Source organism: Coenobita brevimanus, chromosome 40 (assembly GCF_032717465.1).
Source record: "Coenobita brevimanus isolate Jiangsu-jjx chromosome 40, ASM3271746v2, whole genome shotgun sequence".
Lineage (NCBI taxonomy): Eukaryota > Metazoa > Arthropoda > Malacostraca > Decapoda > Coenobitidae > Coenobita > Coenobita brevimanus.
The window spans coordinates 63179851-63200084 of record NC_136993.1 but is presented as its reverse complement, the minus strand read 5'-3'; the positions used below and the strand labels follow the sequence as shown (position 1 = coordinate 63200084).

General features: G+C 43.0%; 1 protein-coding gene across 1 annotated transcript in view; it reads right to left on the bottom strand.

The window, feature by feature from the left end:
- Nucleotides 1-1601: 1601 nt before the first annotated feature.
- Nucleotides 1602-20234, bottom strand: part of LOC145397165 (putative glutamate receptor) — a 65700-nt gene continuing 47067 nt past the window's right edge. Inside the window, exons 11-12 of the mRNA XM_080270362.1 lie at nt 2272-2452; nt 1602-1717 (exon numbers count right to left, since the gene is read on the bottom strand). Of these exons, the coding sequence (XP_080126488.1) occupies nt 1602-1717; nt 2272-2452 (297 nt within the window). The remainder of the gene's footprint in view (nt 1718-2271; nt 2453-20234) is intronic.

Genomic DNA, 20234 nt, shown 5'->3' with positions numbered 1-20234 from the left:
GAAAGGTTTCTTCTTCCACCGGTGGGTGGTCCACACATCACTGATGGTGGGAACTTCTTTTGGGAAATGGAAAAACAAAGCAAATGAATATTTCACCAGAAAAAGAGGAAGTACAAAATCACGTACAAATAGTAACGTATTTTAGGTTACCTTCAAGTACCACTTCCTCATATGCATACTTTTTTTACGTCCAGGGCTTCATTTTTTAGTCTGTATATACTGCAAACATCTGTTAACATAACAATCCAAGAAAAAAAAAAAAACTTTTACCTGCACTGGTATCTAATTGCACTTGCCAAGTGCTGACAGTGGAGGCAGCAGGAGCACTCAATTCCCATCTGCAGTGACCGCAGTTAGATACTAGCGAGGGTTAAAGTTTTTTTCATTGATTGTCATGGTAACAGATGTTTGCAGTATATACAGACTAAAAATGGATCCCTGGATGTAAAAAAAATATGCATGTGAGGAAGTGGTAACAATATTACATGAATGGTAATCTGGGGTCTCTCAGACCCGAACAAGTTACATGTTAGGAAATCTGGGGTCTGAAAAACCCCAATGGCCCTATAGGGCCAAATTAGAGCCAGATACAGAAATGACCCCACTATTCCCATGAAGGTCATCATGAGTCAGGAGGGTACTGGGAAGGACATGTTTTTTGCATTAAAAAAAAATAAACACCACATGTGAAAAAAAAGGGTCAAGGAAGCTCCCCAACACCAATACCTATGCGATTGATTTCGTTTATTACTCAATATTATCCTCTTCTGTGTCCTTTAATCATTCAGATATCATCATACTCAGCATAAGTAACACATAAATTGATATTAACCAGCCATATCAAAGAATAAATCGCTAAGGAAGACATGCTAAGGAGCTTCCTAAACAGACGAGAATCACGAACTCCCCATCTCTTAAGCCACCGCCCTCTTTCTGAAGCCGTAGCCCCGTCGCTCTTCGTCCACTCCTCGGGAGGTGGATGAGGGAGGACGGAGGCAAGTTGACTGGCTAAAGGCATAGTAGTCCTTTTCACATAATTCAGTAACAGAAACCCATACAGCTACGGGTTATCATCCTCTCTACTGCACTCCTTTATCAGTAGCATTTTCCAGTGTTTTTCTGTTGTTTACACTTCAGTATTGAAGACTGAGAAATGGCCATTTTATGTCAGTTTAACAATATCTATCAATATCTATCTATCTATCTATCTGTCTATTTATCTATCTGTCTGTCTGTCTGTCTGTCTGTCTGTCTGTCTGTCTCTCTCTCTCTCTCTCTCTTTATATATATATATATATATATATATATATATATATATATATATATATATATATATATATATATATATATATACAGTATATATATATATATATATATATATACATATATATATATATATATATATATATATATATATATATATATATATATATATATATCTATATATATATATATATATATATATATATATATATATATATACCCAATACCGTCTTAGTACATCATAACATAGAGTTCATCTGTTTTTAACACCTTGGCATTCAAGACTGAGAGAGGGCAAATTTAGGCCGGATTAGAAAAAAGAGTATACCCAACACCGTCTAAGCATCCACTTCCCTTTTGCTAAGTGCTGGAACAAGCGGACTGTCCTTCTGGCCTATCATTGACAGCATCGTGGGAAGGAACCGCTCCTCTGACGTGTAGAAGTCACATCTCCCTGGAGAACGATGACAATATTATTACTCTCTTCACTCTAACATGGGCCAGATTTTCCTCCGCTTTTAGCTTATTTCACGTAAATTCGTGAAAAAAAAAAAAAAAAACTACATTCTTTTCATGACACTTCTTTGTGATTAGCATCATATTCTATTGTTAATCTATTGTTATAATTCTGTATTCAAGATGAAATAATGGCATTTTTAGGATAAGTTAGAGAAAAAATAAATTAGTTCTTTTCATCTTAACTTGACCCAGATTCACGTTGCTCACTGGCAGAAAAAGGGAGTGCTCCGGCTCTACATCCTTTCCGTTGCACTTCTCGTGACCGTGGGTTTGTGTTTTACTGTAAATCAATTGCTACAACTCAACATTAAATATAGAGAGATGGCAGTTTGGGGTCAAATTAAAGTAAACAGAGTATTGGATCTCTCAAGAGATTTATTTTCCACATTAGTAACCCCACCCCCACACTCACATGACTCTCTCTCTCTCTCTCTCTCTCACACACACACACACACACACACACACACACACACACACACACACACACACCTGTATTGGTGTAGTCTTGCCCAATTATTATAAACAACACCAAATCGAGCTCCACAAGTACATGGTGTCCGGGTCGAACCACTGTGTTCAACACATTGAAGAATTCCATCAGTCTGTGATGTCTGACCCTCCCAGCCTCCTCTGCCTCCCTCACCTCTCGATATATCCCGGATTCCACTGACTGGTGGAGGAGGATGAGAGAGGTCATCATCATCATCATCATCATCATCATCATCATATGAATTTTAGTCAAGTAGAGGCAGAATTTCTGAGGAGTGAAGAAACAGTGTTAGAAAGATCTGGTTTAGTCTGTTCACCTGTAGTAGTGCAGTAAAGGTGTGTTCTGCCAGGCCACACTGGCGAGAAATTAACACTGGATATCTGACTCCTTAGCCTGGTTTTTCTTGTTTTTTTTCCAAAGCAAAATTTTGTCTTCCGTTTGGAAACGCCAATATCGCATCATGTTGATATTTCTTGAAGTTTTTAAATGATTTAAGATTTGACGCCACTTCTGTACCATCATACTTCTGAGTTGTTGTTACTGAGTAATCCCAGTTTGTCTGCCCGATCAGACCAATTAACAACACTCAACCAACCGCCCCCGCAGGTCCGTCCTGTGCCATACACCGATATACCTCTGTGGCAGACAGCGCCTTGCCACAGCAAGGAGCAGGTAAGAGAGTAGAGATATGGTCCTGGATGGATGCCGCACTTGCGTCTCTCAATTCTGGTAACAGGGGCACCATATTAGGCTCCACATCACCCTATTATTTGGTTATTTGCTTACCACCTAGCACTGTAAGAGGATAGTGGGTTATAGGAAATATTAGGCTTATCACTCAGGGTAGTGTCGCCTGAGGTGGAAAGATGAGTGCTAAAAAGTAACAGGAGGAAGGCAGACAGAGAAAAAGGATGATAAAGGTGAAGGATGGAGTAGGTAGCGCTGCTTCAGGTGAGTGGATGATGGTTGCCACCAGAGCCCCCCATACTTCTGACAGTTACCTTAAATCAAGATTAACTGGCAACATCAGTTTCTACCTCCAGATGCTGCAGGTGACAGTTCCCTTATATAATTACTGGTTGATCCAGACAGTGGCAGTAAAACTGAAAACTATGCAATGAAACTGTGCAGAAGGACCTGAAATAATTACCAGTGCAGAGAAAAGTGTGTTCAGAAGACTAGACCAGTGCAGAGGGGTCATGAAATAATTACCAGTAAAGAGAGAAATTTAGCAAGAACATAGTTCACACTTGCTTGCATGAACCCCGCTGAGAGAGGTCACCTTGACGTGGTGGCAGAGCTTGAAGCGTGACTGGCTGTGCCACATACTCAGGAGGCCTGCTTACCTTTGTAGGGCTTGGCATTTGTCGACCTCGTGGACCAAGCACCCCCCCACCCCACATCAGTGGTAGAGGAGACGGGCTGGTGATGTTGCTTGGCCCTGCCCACCCTCCGTCTTAGGTGGGTTTTCTTGTCCCCTAACGTGTTTACAGTGCGTAGCATTTTGTAACGCTGGGAAACGGGAGTCCTGGAGGTTGAGTGATACTGCACGATGCACCCTGCAGCTACCATCACACGTCTTTGGTCCCCCTGTTCTGGTAGATGGATGGCCTGGTTGGGCCCGATTAAGTCAATTGGCTGGTCACTTGTTGGCTGGGTAAAGTAGGCACTGCGGGGCCTAGTGACTCGTATTATCCTGCACTCATCCTTGTCCAGGTCCCACAGTGGTTACCTGCATTTTCTCTCTCACTACCTCTAGGTTTGCCAGCGATGTCGTCCCTGGCATATGACCTCCCCTTGTTGGGCTCCGTGGTGGATGGAAGGGTGGGGGAATGAAGTTTTTCAGTTGCTATACATGGTGTCTTCAAATAAAAATATTGTTGACGATGCTTGGACAATCTTTAGACGTTTCCTCCACTATTGCTACTCTTGACCCTTGCCAAGCCCGTGGGAGCTGTCCTCCTTTGACTGAACATTAAACTGGGACTGGGAGGCAGTCACGTCGGTCTGATGGAACTCAAAGGTTAGGTTAGGTTAGGTTAAGTTGGGTTAGGTTATTGACTCTGACCTCTGTTTCTGGTGATGATGTTACCTCTGTTCTGCATGCAACCTTTAACTGATGAGAGGGAGTCATTTTCCATAGGAATAGTTGTTGGAGGAACTGCAGGTGTGGTAAATGTTGAGCGCTTGCAGAAGAAAACAGATGGTGTTCTGACCCCAACTCTGACCTTGTTCCTAGCATTTGACAAATTAACCTTGCCTGCCTCTGTGAAACTCACTTAGTTGTAACTTCCAGTGAAGCCGTATATGCCAACTCCAAAGTGGTGTTTCCACTGTCAGGATTAGGAACATGTTAGCTGCATTTGCTGCCATGCACAGGCTAGCCTTCCTGGTACGAGTGTCCAGGACCCCTTAAATGCTATCACAGTGGGAGTCCTCAAGCTACATATTTTTGAAACTGTCCTTGATACTGCCTGGAGAAGGAAATTTTGTCCATTTGTATATGTGAGAGAGTTTCGTTTCCTGAAGCAAAGAAGAGAGCACAGACTCACTTCTTCAGCCCAGGGTTACTTATGCTTCTTCCTTTCTGGAGTGTTTGTGTGCTGTTCTGTGTCTCAGAAGCAGCCTAACCCATTCCATTGCCTACTTCTTCATCTGGTGATTTGCCAGATGTGTCCTATTTCAGTACTGCATGAAAATTGGTGTTCACCCACCCTCGACTTCGACTGTTTCTGCTCCCACTTCAGAGCCTGAGGGTTTGCTTACTTCCATGGTTGTGGCAGATGTCAATGCTGATGTGTCTTCTTGTCCTGCCGTGTCCAGCAAGCCTGAAGTCCCAGGAAAACGTCACCATGGTTCTTCAGACTCCAGTCAGCCTGAAGACCATATAACTAAGGTGTCTGTTGTGGAACCTTGTGTCGACCTCTCTGCTGTTCCCTCTGCCCTGGAGGTGATGGGGTCTAGCCAGGTGGAGGCTGATAACATTGGGTCTCCTAGAGTCCGGTACCGACCAGGGGATAGTGTAGCACAGACAGTTGGTGTTTCAGTTCTGCTGCATACCATTTCATGCTCACAGGGTTCTGGTCCTGCGGACCTAGTTTCTCCTTCTGTGGCTACTGGTGGTGGCACTGGCCATCCTGCATCATCCAAGGTGGCCTCCAAGCCACCTTCCAAGAAAACTGTTGTTCCCCTCGAGGAGGAGTATTATAAAACTTTCTTCTTCCTTGTTCCGATGTTTGCCGTGGGATGTTCGGCATAGGGTGCGGGTTGCTGGTGCTGGGCAGACTCTTCCTTAGGGCATTCCTAAGCATCACTTTAAACCTGCTTGTTTGTGAGTTGTAAAGTCCCGCAACTTAACCTGATCCACTCTCAACTATTGGTTCTATCATTCAGTCGAACTGTCGTGGTTTACATTCCAGCTATGAGGGTATCCAGGAGACCATGGTTGGCAATGCTGTTCCTTCCGGTCCATTTGGCTACCATGCCTTATATTCTGATCCTCTGCCAGGCCAAATTCGTCATGGAGGTGTTGCTATCTTTCTTAGTCAGGATATTCCATTCACTCGTCTGAGCATCTCCATTCCCCTTCAGGCTGTTGCTATCCAGATGTTTTTACGTCGTAATTACACAGTTCGTAGTCTTTATCTTACTCCTACTTCTGCTGTCGAAAAGGTGGATCTGGAACACCTTATTCACAGCCTTCCTTCTCCTTTTCTGTTACTACGAGATATGAATGGTCATAATCCACTATCGGGTGAAAGTGAGGCCAATCATCAGGGTGTTATGCTGGCTTTTTTAGGGGCAGATGAAGAGCTGAACATTTTAAATTTCAAAAAGATGAATCAGTTCCATAACAATAATGTAACTATTACTTTTATTTATTTGTCATTGTGCTCAGCTGATTATAATTTGGATGCATTGCAAGACCTGTATGACAGCGACCACTTCCCATTATTTTTAACTGTTGCTGCTGATGGACCTTACCCTCCTCTTCATCACTGGTGTCTGGATAAGGCTGACTGGGCACTTTTCATGGAATTATGTTCCAACATCTTTTCTGTTAAGGAGTTTGGCTGTCTTACAGAGGTGGTGTCTTATTACACTGACGTTTTGTATTTAGCAGCCCTGTTATCAATTTCTAGAATGAGGGGTCAGTTTCATATACATCCGGTTCCTTAGTGGAACCCTGAGAGCCAGTCAAGCAGGCCAGTACTGCCAAGGTAGATGGAAAGCTGATGACAGGGATAGCTGGAGCTCCCGTTTCATCATCCCGACCATCCCCCTTTGCTGAACTTTTTCAGTGTCTCAGTAACACAGAGAGTAGGTCAGCATGCTCTCCAATACAAGTTTCACTATCTATCAACAACAAACTACAGGCACAGTACACACTACACTTCCTTTTCCAAAATTTAAAGAAATCTTGGCAGCGCAACAGGTGGCCTCCAAGTCCCCGGGGGGGGGGGACATAAAATGCCCCCACCTTCTGCTCCTCTCTTGGTAATGACTCGAGCTGCCTGGAACCACTTTCTGACTCTCTTCTTCATATCTGCAACATTCGCGGCCTTTCCTCTAGCTTCTGCTCTGTTGAGCACCACCTCTCCTTCTCTAAACCTCACCTTCTTTTTCTAACAGGCTCAGCTGTCTGAGGCATCTGACAGCAGACCCTTTTCTGTATCCTCCTACTTTCTCTATACTCATTTCAAAGCCAAAGGTGGCTGTTGTGTATATATAAGCAACGACATATCTTGCTCTTGTGTTCCTGAACTCAATTCTTCTTAATTCTCTACATTCTGGCTTCGGCTTTCCTGTCATTGTCTGACTAAATATATATGTGCTGTTTACTTATCTCCTAATTCTACTGACTATCAAAAATTCGTTGACTATCTTACTTCCACGAAGGAACATATTCTACACATTTCTCCTTTCTATGAAATCTCCATACTAGGAGATTTCAATGTTCACCACCATCTTTGGCTCTCCTCTCCTTTCACTGATCCACCTGGTGAACAAGCTTACGCCTTTTCTATCCTTAATGACCTAGAGCAGCTTGTACAGCATCTTACCCGTATCCCTGACTGCCTTGGAGAGAGCCCCAAGATACTTCACCTTTTCCTTACAACTAATCCTTCTGCTTACACTGTTAATCATTTCTTTCTGTTGGGCTTCACCGATCACAACCTTATCACCTTAACCTGTCCTATCGCTCCGGTATGTCTTGTGGACCCTCCAAAGAAACGTCGTCTGTGGCATTTTGGAGCTGCAGATTGGGAGGCCCTCTGGCAGTACTTCTTTGATTTTCAATGGAATGATTATTGCTTCCATGGCCGGGAGCCATCTGGATGTGCCTTGTGCATTACGGAGGTTATTCTCTCGTGCATGGAAGCATACATTCCTTTCTCATATTCTCTAACTAATGCAAGAAAGTCTTGGTTTAATCACAGTTGCTGTAATGCTGCCCGCAACAAGGAGATGGCCTATAAAAAGTACCGGAGCCAACCCATCCCTGAATCACATCTTTATTATGTTTCTGCCCGGAATCGTGTTAAGTCTGTTCTTCGCTCTGCTAAAAATAATTTCATCCATACTCTATGCTCTCAAGTCTCCAACTCGAATTCTTCCCGCTCCTTCTGGCACCTTGCCAAATACCTTTCTAACAACTTTACCTCATCATCCTTCCCTCCTTTTTTCTACTCTGGTGGCTCTGTAGCTATTTCATCTATTGATAAAGCAGATCTCTTCGTTCAGACTTTCTCCTCCAACTCCACCTTTGACGATTCTGGTGTTGCTCCATCACTTCCCCCCTCTGACTTCCTCATGGCTGACATTAAAATTTCTTCAGCTGATGTATTTTCTGCCATCACAGGCCTCATTACTAATAAGGCATATGGGCCTGATGGAGTCTCTCCTGTTGTTCTCAAGAACTGTGCTTCTGTGCTTACACCCTGCCTAGGCAAACTCTTCCTCCTTTGTCTATCAGCTTGTACCTTTCCTTCAGCTGGAAGTTTGCCCTCATTCAGCCAGTCCCAAAGAAGGGTGACCATTCCCAGCCCTCTAACTATCGCCCAATTGCTTTAACATCCTGTATCTCAAAAGTTTTTGAGTCAATTCTTAATAGAAAATTTTAAAAGAATCTTTCCTATCACAACCTTCTTTCTGATCGTCAGTATGGGTTCCGTCAGGGACGCTCCACTGGCGATCTTCTCACCTACCTTTCAGACTCCTGGTCATCCTTTTTTCGGGACTTTGGCGAAAGCTTTACCATTGTACTTGACATCTCAAAAGCTTTTGATCGAGTCTGGCATAAATATTTAATTTCCAAACTGCCCTCTTACGGTTTCAATCCTTCTATCTGTGCCTTCATCTCTAGCTTCCTTTCTGGTCGTTCTATAGCCGCTGTTGTAGACGGCCATCGTTCTTCTCCTAGATCTATCAACAGTGGTGTTCCTCAGGGCTCTGTCCTATCACCAACTCCCTTTCTTTTATTCATCAATGACCTTCTAACCTGTACATCTAACCCTATCCACTCATACGCTGATGAGTCCACCCTTCACCTTTCCATTCGGTTCCTGCAACGTCCATGTCAGCAGTTACTTCAACAAACAATGGATTAGGCTATGGCACACCAAATGTCTGATTTGGCTCGTATGTGTGACTGGGGTAAAAATAATCTGGCTGTTTTTAATGCATCAAAGACTCAGTTTTTACACCTATCAACCCGACAAAGTCTTCCACAGGTATACCCACTAATGTTTAATTATATTCAGCTTAATCCTTCTTTATCCTTGAACATGTTTAGAGTTTCATTTATTCTGGACTTAAATTGGAAAGATCATATTACATCTCTTGTAAAATCTTCTTTCAAGAGATTAGGTGTGCTAAGCCAACTCCATTCCTTCTTTACCCCTGCACAATTGTTGACTCTATAACAGGGGTTTTATCTGCCCCTGTTTAGAGTACAACTCTCATATGAAGGGAAGCTCCCCACATACAGCTCTTAATAGGGTGGAGTCAAAGGCTTTCCGTCTCATTAACTCTCCTCCTCTTACTGACTCCCTTCAACCTCTCTTTTCAATCACTACTTCAATGGTCACTGCTCCCCTAAACTGTCTGCATGCACTCCTCCACCTCTACAATGGGCGCATAGCACCCGTCTAGCAGGAAACTCTCATCCCTTTTCTATCCAACTCTCTAATGCAAGAGTTAACCGTTACTCCGAGTCCTTCATTTATGCAACAGGTCAGCTCTGGAACTGTCTCCCTCTGTCTGTATTTCCTGCTTCCTATGATCTTCAGTCTTTCAAACGCAGTGTGTCCAGGTATCTCGAAATGATTGGATCTTGAATTTGGCTCTCTGTCGTATTTTGTTTTTCTCTTGGAAGGAACAATAATTGCGGGCTCGCGGCCTTTGGTTCCTTCTTCCTCGCATAAAAAAAGAAGTCGCTTTCTTTCGATATCATCGCCACCACCAGGATCATCAGTATTTTGTGGTATATCGGACGGTCCGAGCTCATATGAGACGGGTTTTAAACGAGGCCAGGCTTTCATCCTGGAAGGGTTATGTTTCCTCCTTCAATTCCAAGACTTCCCTCATTCAGGTGTGGAACTGAGTAAGTAAAATGTCTGGAAAAATTACTATTCCCTCCATTCCTATTTTGTCTGCAGCAGGTGGAACTGTGGCTGATCCTTTTGCTGTTGCAAAGTTGTTTGCTGATCATATTGCAATGTATCACAGAAGGATATGGTTTAGCTTTCGGGTTGCCAATGTCGGCGCCTAGAGTCTCATGGTCTCAGTTTTGCCTCTTCTGGAGGAGAGTCTTATAATGTTCCCTTTTCTGTTTCTGAAATATAGGTGGCTCTGTTGCAGTACCATGATTTCTCTCCAGGCCGTGATGATATTCCTTATGCCTTTTTATATCATGTATCTGATAAATCTATTGCATCTTTGCTGCCATAGTTAGATCTGTATACTGGTGATTTTCCAGCTTGTTGGGGTGTTGCTGAAGTTATCCCCATTCCCAGGCCAGGTAAAGACCTCCTACAGATGACGAATTATTGGCCTATTTCTCTGTTCTTAGAAAAGATGGTCAGTGTTAGGGCTCTGTGGATTGTGGAGAGAGGTGACTTTGTATCCTCAGTCCAGTATGGTTTTCGTAAAATGCAGTCTACCTTTGGTGCCCTGCTGTCTTTGGATTCTGTCTGTAAAGTTTTCTGCACTTATCAACACCGGGTAACGGTCTTCTTCGACCTCGAGAAGGCAAGCGACACTGCCTGCTGTCATGGCAATTCATTTTCTCTTCATGAATTTGCTCTTTGTGGGTGCTAGCCTACTTTTTATTCAGCAGCTCTTATCTAACTGTTTTTTAAGGGTTCGAGTGGGAAGAGTGCTTTTTTATGCCATTGCACTTGTAGATGGGGTACCACAGGAGAGTATCCTTAGCGTTACTCTCTTTGCAGTAGTCATTAATAGTGTAATCAGTGTACATCCTGTTGGTGTACGAGACTCACTACATGTAGATAACCTCTCAGTTTCTGTCACTGCATCTACAATGTATCTGATAGACAGGAACTTGCAGCTGGCTTTTGATAAAATTTCTGAGTGGACTGAGTTTCATGGCTTCCATTTTTCTTGAAGAATGACTGTGGCTATGCATTTATGTCGTCTACTGGGGATTCACCCAGACCCTGACTCATATCTCTATGGTCAACGAATATCCTGTGTGGAAGAGACTCGGTTTGTGGGTCATCTATTTGGTAGACAACTAACTTGGGTTCCTCATTTTCGTTCTGTTAAGGCAGCATGTATTAAAACTTTGAGTCCTCTGAGAGTTTTGGGTCATATTTCTTAGGGTTCTGACTGTCAGAAGCTGCTCGACTTGCATAGGTCCCTTATCCTTCCTAAACAAGAATATGGGTGTGAGATCTGCTCCTCTGCAACAGATGCCCGTCTCCAGATATTTGATTCTGTGCATCATGATGGTGTACGTCTGGCAATTGGGCCATTCATGTCATCCCCGATTTCGAGTTTTTTGGCTGATGCTGATTCATTGATGATGAGGTGTTGGTATCTTTTTCTGGACTCAGTTCCTTGTGCCATGGTTTCCTGGGATTCCTGATCTTCTGTTTATGACACACATTCTAGTTTCCTGAAGCCCTTTGGCTGCAGGGTTTGGTCTGTTATGTTAGCCCTCTCTTTTCCAAGACTAGCAGTTTGTCCATATCAGATCCTGAGAGTGGGTTTTTGGCAAGTCCCTCATGTGACATTTTGTAGGTCCGTTGTTGGTAAAAAGAGCTCACTTCCCTTCCAGGTCTTTCCCTCTCTCTCTCTCTCTCTCTCTCTCTTTAGAACATGTCTCAACTCATGATCTCTGCATCCCTGTCTATACTGACGGATCTAAGACTGATACTGGAGCAAGCTTTGCTGGCGTCTTCCCTTCCTTCAATCGGGGAGGAAGTTTTCCATGTATTGCTTAAGTATATTCGGCAGAATTGAATGAGATTTTATCTTTCTATCTATCTATTGCCAGACGCCTTAATCCCGTAATGGGTGGCCACAAACAGTTCGCCTCCATGTCACCCTGTCATCTCGCCATTTCGCTGCCCTGCTAGCAGCTCATCCCCCCCCCCCAACCTTCTATCATACCTCTCCACTCCATCCCTCCATCTCATCTTTGGCCTCCCCCTCCCTCTCCCCTCTCCACCTCACCCACACACACTCTTCTCGTCAGTCTTTCACTCTCCATCCTTTCCACATGGCCAAACCACATCAGTGTGTTTTTCCTAGCGCCTCCTATCACATCTACATCCACACCACAATGCTCCTTCACTTCCTCATTTGTCAGTCTGTCTCTCCATGTGACTTCACATGCTTCTCTCAAGAAACTTATATCCACTACTCTCACTCTTGACTTGTGTCCCTCTAACAAAGTCCAAGCTTCACTTCCATACGTTAGGGTTAGTATCACAATACTGTCATGCAGTAACTTTTTCTTTCTCATACTCACTTCCCTTTTTTTATCACTGCTTTCAAAGAACTAGCAACATTTCTTTCTTGTTGTACCCTTTCAAACATTTCACCCTCTAAACTTCCATCCTTACTCCCCACACCACCCAGGTACTTAAATGCACTCACATTTTCCATTTCCTCCTCAACCAACCTCACTGTACATTCAGTGGCTTCAGTTCTCTCGAAGACCATAACTTTACTATTCTCTCTATTCATCTTTAGATTCCGTTTCTTACACACTCTCTCAGACTCATTCACCAAGCCTTGCAGCTCCCCTTCGTCTTCACTTGACAACACAGTATCATCTGCAAACAACAGTACATGGAGTTTCCACACACTGCCCTCTCTCATTAGGGCCACTCCAACATCCACTGCCCTACCTTGTATCTCTTTTATAGCCCCATCCATATAGAGATTGAGCAACCATGGAGACATAACACATCTTTGTTTCAATCCAATCTTCAAATAGAAAAATCCACCCAGTTCAATATCCACATGCACAGCAGCCTTAGCACCCTCAGACACACTCTTCACGGCATTCAACAGCTTCCCATTTACTCCATATACTCTTAATACTTTCCACAATCCTTGTCTATCCACCCTAGCATATCTATCTATCTATAGCCCAGCGCCCTAATCCCGCAAAGGGTGGCTGCAGACAAAATGCTTCCAAGTCGCTCCGTCACCCACCATTTGACTGCCCTCCCCCCAACTCACTCCCCCCTTCCTCATATACCTCTCTACTCCATCCCTCCACCTCATGCTCGGTCTCCTCCTCCCACTCCCTTCCTCCATTTCACCTACATACACCCTCTTAGTCAGGCTTTCATTCTCTGGTCTCTCTACATGTCCAAACTACTTCAGCGTATTTCTCCTAATTCTCTCAATCACATCCACATCCACCCCACAGCACTGTTCCACTTCTTCATTCGTTAACCTGTCCCTCCATGTCTCTCCACAGGCTCCTCTTCGGTAATTCATTTTCGCTGCTCTCACCCTTGACTTGTTCCCCTCCGGCAAGGTCCACGCCTCGCTTCCACACGTCAGGGTAGGGATCACATTATTATCATGCAGTGACTTCTTAACTTCCCTCTCACCTCCCGGTTTCTCATCGCCGCTTTCGGTGAACCAACAACCTTCTTTCCTACTGTACCCTTTCAAGTACTTCATCCCCAAAGCTTCCATCCTTACTCATCATACTATTCAAGTACTTGAATTCACTCACATTCTCCATACCCTCACCATCCAACCTCACTGTGCACTCTGTGCACATTCCTCTCAAACACCATAACTTTACTCTTGTTTACATTAACTTTCAGATTCCTTTTCTTACACACTGTCCCGAATTCAATCACCAAACCTTGCAACTCCCATTCATTTTCACTTAACAATACCGTGCAGTATCATTAGCAAACAGCAACACCAGACTCTTCCACACCTCACCCTCATTCATTAGAGCCACCCCCACATCCAGTACACTATCATGCACATCCTTTACAACACCATCCATGAATATAGTAAACATCCATGGAGACATTACACATTTCTGGTTCAGTCCCACATTTCGATCAAAGAACTCACTCAGGTCACCATCCACCCGCACAATAGCCCTAACTCCCTCGTACATACTCCTCACAGCACTCAGCAATTTCCCATCCATTCCATATATTCTTAAAACCTTCCACATACCTTGCCTATCTACTCTGTCATATGTTTTCTTCAAATCCATGAAGGCCGCATACAACATCTTTCCCTTCTCTAGAAACTTTTCCACTAAAGACCCAGGAATGAGTGTATGATCTACACAACCTCTTCCCTTCCTAAAACCTCCTAGTTCTTCTCCACCGAATCCCTATTTTATTTCCTTAACTCTGTCAATAAGTATCCTGCCATATATATTTTCCCCTTTACTCTAAGAAGACAAAAGCCTCATTGATTACCACACACTTCTTCCCCTTTTCCTTTGACCAGGGGAATAAGTATACCTGACTTCCAATCCTCCGGGACGTTACATTCCTCCCAGGCCATTCTGCACATCTTCCACATCCGTTCTACTACTATCTCTCACCATGCTTCAGCTTTTCACTACAGACTGCATCAATGCCTGGGGCTTTCCCCATTTTGTCTTTCTTCATTGCTTGCACAATATCCATCCTACTGATTTCTTCCACTCTTGTCACAGCCCTCCTTCTTCCAGCCATTCCCCAGCCACTAATGTTTACATTACTTTCATTCTCTATGTTCAACATATCCTTAAATTGTTCTCTTCATCTCCTCACCTTTTCTCCCATCTCCACCAGTAATATACCATTTTTATCTTTCACCTCCCTGACTGGCTTCTTTAACCCCTAAACCGCGGGCTTGTTTTGCTTTGACTTGCATGTCCCGCGGGCATATTCGCGCTCCGACAAACTCTATAAAAATATTTTGCCAAAAATCAGTTATTAGACCTAGAATATTAGAATTATATATGCATATGGCACCTACCTTCAGCTTTCTCCTGGGATGTTTGCTGAGCCTTCGTCGAGTACCGTAGGACTTGTGGAGACCTCTGAAGTTGGGTAACGAAGTCTCCACTTTACACTTCCTGACAACCCGTAATATGATTACCACAGCCTGATATTATCACTAGAAACACTGTTCTATGATTCTCAAATAGTTTGGAATCCATACTCAAAAAAAAAAAAAAACTGAAAGCAATGAAAATTACAAGTGCGTATGACCTTCCCACTTGTGATCGTTTGCTGCTGGTGTTCTGTCATTTATTATTCATAAAACCCCTCTCACTTTATATTTCTATTATTATATAACACTTATATATATCTACAGTCTTTATCCATAAGTTTCCTTCAGTATTAGTAGTTTATTGTCACTGTAGGCATTCAATTTCTCTTTCAGTAAAATATGTAGCATTCACTTTCTTGTCCTGTATACTAGCGTTGAGAGTGAATGTCACTTTCACCTTCACTTTCATAACTCATAGTATTCATACATGCTAGAGTGAAACTTTCATTACTCCTAGTATATATACTCGTATTCTTATATTACTACTCATTTGCATTTCTATTTACATTCTCTATTTTATTTACATTATTTACATTTCTGTTTTATTTACACTGTGTTAGGCACTGTCACTTGCAGTAACTTATAAAACTATTTTCCACTGTTCACTTAATATTACATTCATTGCTTTCACTTGCTGTTTACACATTATTTACACATTATTTTCATTTCCACTTGCACTGTTTTACTCACCAGAAAGATCGTAGTCACTCTCTATCATTTTCATTGACAAATTAGCCAGTTCACGTTTCCCCGTCAGTCACTTAGCCCTTTACATCTTTCCACACGAGGTTTAGTAGGGGGTGGAGGTCACAGGGCCCTTTGCAAGGGGCTAAAATGCGGTGGAATTTGACAGGCGTGAATCCGATGTACTTTCACCTTGAAAGATGACAGTAAACTGATACTGGTGGCCTGCCTTAGCCTAGGGGAAGTGTATTGCAGCCTTGTGACAGCGCTCATATATACGCTATGAAATGATTGGCACAATAAATAATAAATTAGATAGTTCCAGGTGAATGTAAATATCACTTAGGCTTCTCCCTTCCCTCCTTATATATATTTTTATTATGAGAATAGATTATATGGCATATTTCAAGGGGAAATAAACAGTGAAAATTAGCGAACGAGTGCACGTGAGGTGTTGTCAGGTGATAATTAGCCAATTCCAGGTGAATGGCACTATCACTTACTTGATTTGCTTTTTGTATATATTATTTGGTACAAGAATAGGGCATAGGGCTTATTTCAATGGATGAAATCAGTGGAAAATTCCAGGGAAGATTTACTTAGCCTAGCACGGCCAGGCAGGCGAGAGGAGAGGGTAATGGAGGGGAGGTAGGGAGGGGAGTCAAGAACGGGGAGAAATGGCTAAATTGTCAACAATGGATGGGAGTACAGATGAGATTAGGAGTGCTGACTAGTGTTGGACATTGGCAGTACTGATAGATGATACAAGCCACCACTTGAAAGCCCGGGCGAATTCAAAATAACACAGAATCACAAAAGTGACGCCCTGCGGTATGATCCCTTGCTCCCAAGCATCACGAAAGTGACGCCCCGCGGTTAAGGGGTTAACGCCCTGTCTAACTCTATTTACCTCTTTCCAGAACATTTTCTTATATTCCCTCCACTTTACACTCAAATTCCTTATAAAATTTCTCATCCACTCTCTTCTTACTCCTTCTTACTAATTATTTCACCTCACTCTTCCTCTGTCTATATAACTCTTCCTTATGTTTCTCAACTTCCTTCACACTCCTGTTTTTCATCCACTCACTGTATGCTTTCTTCTTTTGTCTTACCTCTTCATTCCACAATGCTGTTCTTTGCAACCCCTTTCTCCTTCTCTTCACCCCACACACCACCTCACATCCAGTACAGATTTCTAGTGTGAATATCTTGCAAACACCTTCCACATCCCCCATCTCCTCCAAATCATTTTTACCTAATAACTCCTCCACTTGTATCTTCTATTCTGCCCTTTTTCCATCCTCTTGTAACCTTTCCATCCTCCTTGTGAGAACTACTTCCTCATTTCTTTCCCTTCTTCTATTCTTCCACTTCATTTCAACCTTGACTTTCACCACCATCAAATGGTGGCCAGAGAGTCCACTCCCTCAACCTCTACATGCTCTTGCATCCATTACACACCTCATTCTATCATCCACACACATAATCAGTCATTCTCTTCCATTCATTCTACTCACCATTCACTCTTCTTATCACTCGCCACGTATACTACCTGTGGATCATTTTGTGTATGATGACGGAATTGGCTATCATCCCCCCCCCCCGGCACAAATGTCCACTAGATCTCTGCCATTCTCAACCACTTCTGCAGGCATATCCCATTCACGTACTACTCCATCCACCTTCACATTCCTTACTTTTCCATTCATCTCTCCAATCAATAACACTCTCTTTCCTTTAAAACATTTCTATGCATGCTTTCACATTTGTCCAGAACTCTTCTTTCACTCTGCTTACTCGATCTTGCATTGGCGCATACACACACACACACAATTGTCCACATTTGTAGTCCAATTTTCAGTCATTCCCAGACAATTCTTGAGCCAACTGATCCCTACTCTTTTTTATTCTCCTGCAATCTCTTTCACACAACAATACACACTTCTTCTTTTGCCGTCTCATTCTCAATCACTCCTACATATATACCCCATCCATGCTCCCATTCTCTCATCCCCTCTCACCTTACCATTTAGTTTTAGGTAATCCACATACATCCACTTTTGCACCCTCAAGCACCTGGACAATCTCTCTCTTTCACCTCATCATTTGCACCCCTTACATTCCATGTCTCAATCCGTACCATGTCCTTTGTTTGGTCCATAGTCGTCATCTGTTGGTCAGTCCTGGTCCGAGGCTTCTTGTTCGTATTTTTAGTTACTTGTTTTCCGGGGAGGGGCACTAACCCTCCACCAAGCCACTTCCTGTCACGTAAGGAACAATTGTTGATTTGTTATAAGGTTACCACCCAGCGTTGTAAATGATTTCCTGATTTACAAAGAATCATTTGGCTTGCCACTGAATGCACAGCTACCTGAAAATAGGGTACTGCTACCCTAAGTGTTGGGATGATGGGTGCCCTGAGATATTATGTGCTCTCAAAGTCATTCTTAATCTCCCCTAGTCTAGTGTGATTTTTGCAACACTTTCAGTATTGTGTCTGCACTAGAGTCTTTTACTTCATTCTCTCCACTGGTTTTATCGTATTTAGGGTGGCTTTATCTCCTCGGCCGTCGTGGCCATCACGTGGACTTCTTTTGGGTTCCCATGCATGTTGGTGAGGAGGGCAACGAATGGGCAGATACATTAGCTAAAGCTGCATCTTCTCGATGTTCCCCTACCAGCTATTCACTTCCCACTTCCGATATGACACTTTCCCTGAAGTACACGATTCGTACTTGTTGGCAGAGACAGTGGGATGATGTTGCTCATAATAGGCTAAAAGAAAATTTTCAGAGAATGTTTGTGCTGAGAGTTCCCCCCTCCATGCCTCGCCTATGTGAGGTGGCTCTTGCCCTGATTTGCACTGGGCACTCACGGCTTGCGCATGGGTTCCTGATGTGTGGTGGTACTCAGCCATACTGTTATGATTGCCTTGTTCACCTTACTGTCCGTCACTTGCTGGTTCAGTGTCTAAGTCTGGGGGATCTTCGTCAGAGACTCCTCCATAGGCAAATGCGGGTGGATTGTGCATAACGTCAGTTCTTGATGACTGGAGGAGCCCACAGTGATTTTACTGATGTTTTTTAGTTTTCTGTAAGAGGCGGGATACATACCACTTTTATAGGTAACTGAAGAGAGAGTTATAAGGAGAGAGGAAGAGAGAGGTGAAAAGATTAGTAAGAGAGTAAGAAGAGAATGGATGAGGAATTCGGAAGAAATTTGAGTGTAAAGTGGAGGGAATATAAGAAAATGTTCTGGAAAGAGGTAAAGAGAGTTAGACAGGGTGTTAAAGAAGTTAGTAAGGGAGTAAAAGATAAATATGGTAGATTACTGGTAGAGAAGGGTGAAAAGATGAACAGATGAACACTTTAAGAAAGTGTCGAACATGAATGAAAGTAATGCGAGTATAGGTGGCTGAGGAATGGGTGGGAGAAAGAGGGATGTGAGAAGAAAGGAAGAAACCAGTAGGATGGATGTTGTGGAAGCAATGAAGAAAGTCATAATAGGGAAAGCCCCTGGAACTGATGCAGTGTGTGGTGAAATGCTGAAGCATGGGAGAGAGATAATAGTAGAATGGATGTGGAAGATGTGCAGACTGGCCTGGGGGAAAGGTAATGTCCCGGAGGATTGGAAGTCAGATATAATTATTCTCCTGGTCAAAGGAAAGGGGGAAATAGAAGTGTGTGGTAATCATAGGGACATTTGTCTTAATGGTGTAATAGGAACAAAATATATGTTAGGATACATATTGACAAAGATAAGGAAATAAAAGAGGAATTAGTTGGAGAAGAACAGAGAGATTTTAGGAAGGGAAGAGGTTGTGTAGATCATATATTCATTCTTAGGTCTTTAGAGAAAAAGTTTCTAGAGAAGGGGAAGAAGTTGTATGGAGTTTTCATGGATTTGGAGAAAGGATATGACGGGGTGGATAGACAAGGATTGTGGACAGTATTAAGAATGTATGGAGTAAATGGGAAGCTGCTGAATGCCGTGAAGAGTATGTATGAGGGTGCTAAGGCTATAGTGTATGTGGAGAGCGAACTCAGGGATTTTTTTTATTTGATGGTTGGATTGAAACAGGGAGGTGTCATGTTTCCATGATTGTTTAGTCTGTATATGGGTGGGGTTAAAAAAGAGATTCAAGGTAGGGTAGTGGATGTTGGAACGGCCTTAATGAGAGAGGTTAGTGTGTGGAAAATCCATGTACTGTTGTTTGGAGATGATACTGTGTTGTTAAGTGAAGACGAAAGGGAGCTACAAGTCTTGGTGAACGAGTTTGAGAGAATGTGTAGGAAACGGAATCTAATGGTGAATTTAGGGAAGAGTAAAGGTATGATCTTCGAGAGAAATGAAGTAGCTGAATGTACAGTGAGGTTGGATGAGGATGAAGTGGAAAACATGTGTGCATTTAAGTACTTGGGTACTGTGATGAGTAGGGATGGAAGTCTAGAGGGTGAAGTGCTTGAAAGAGTATAGCAAGAAAGAAAGGTTCCTGGTTCTTTGAAAGCAGTGATAAGAAACAGGGAAGTGAGCATTGAAGTGAAAAAGTTGCTGCATGAGAGTATTGTGATACCAACTTTAATGTATGGAAGTGAAGCTTGGATCTTGTTGGAGGGACACAAGTCAAGAGTAAGAGCAGTGGAAATGAGTTATTTGACAGGTGTATGTGAAGTCACATGGAGAGACAGACTGACAAATGAGTAAGTGA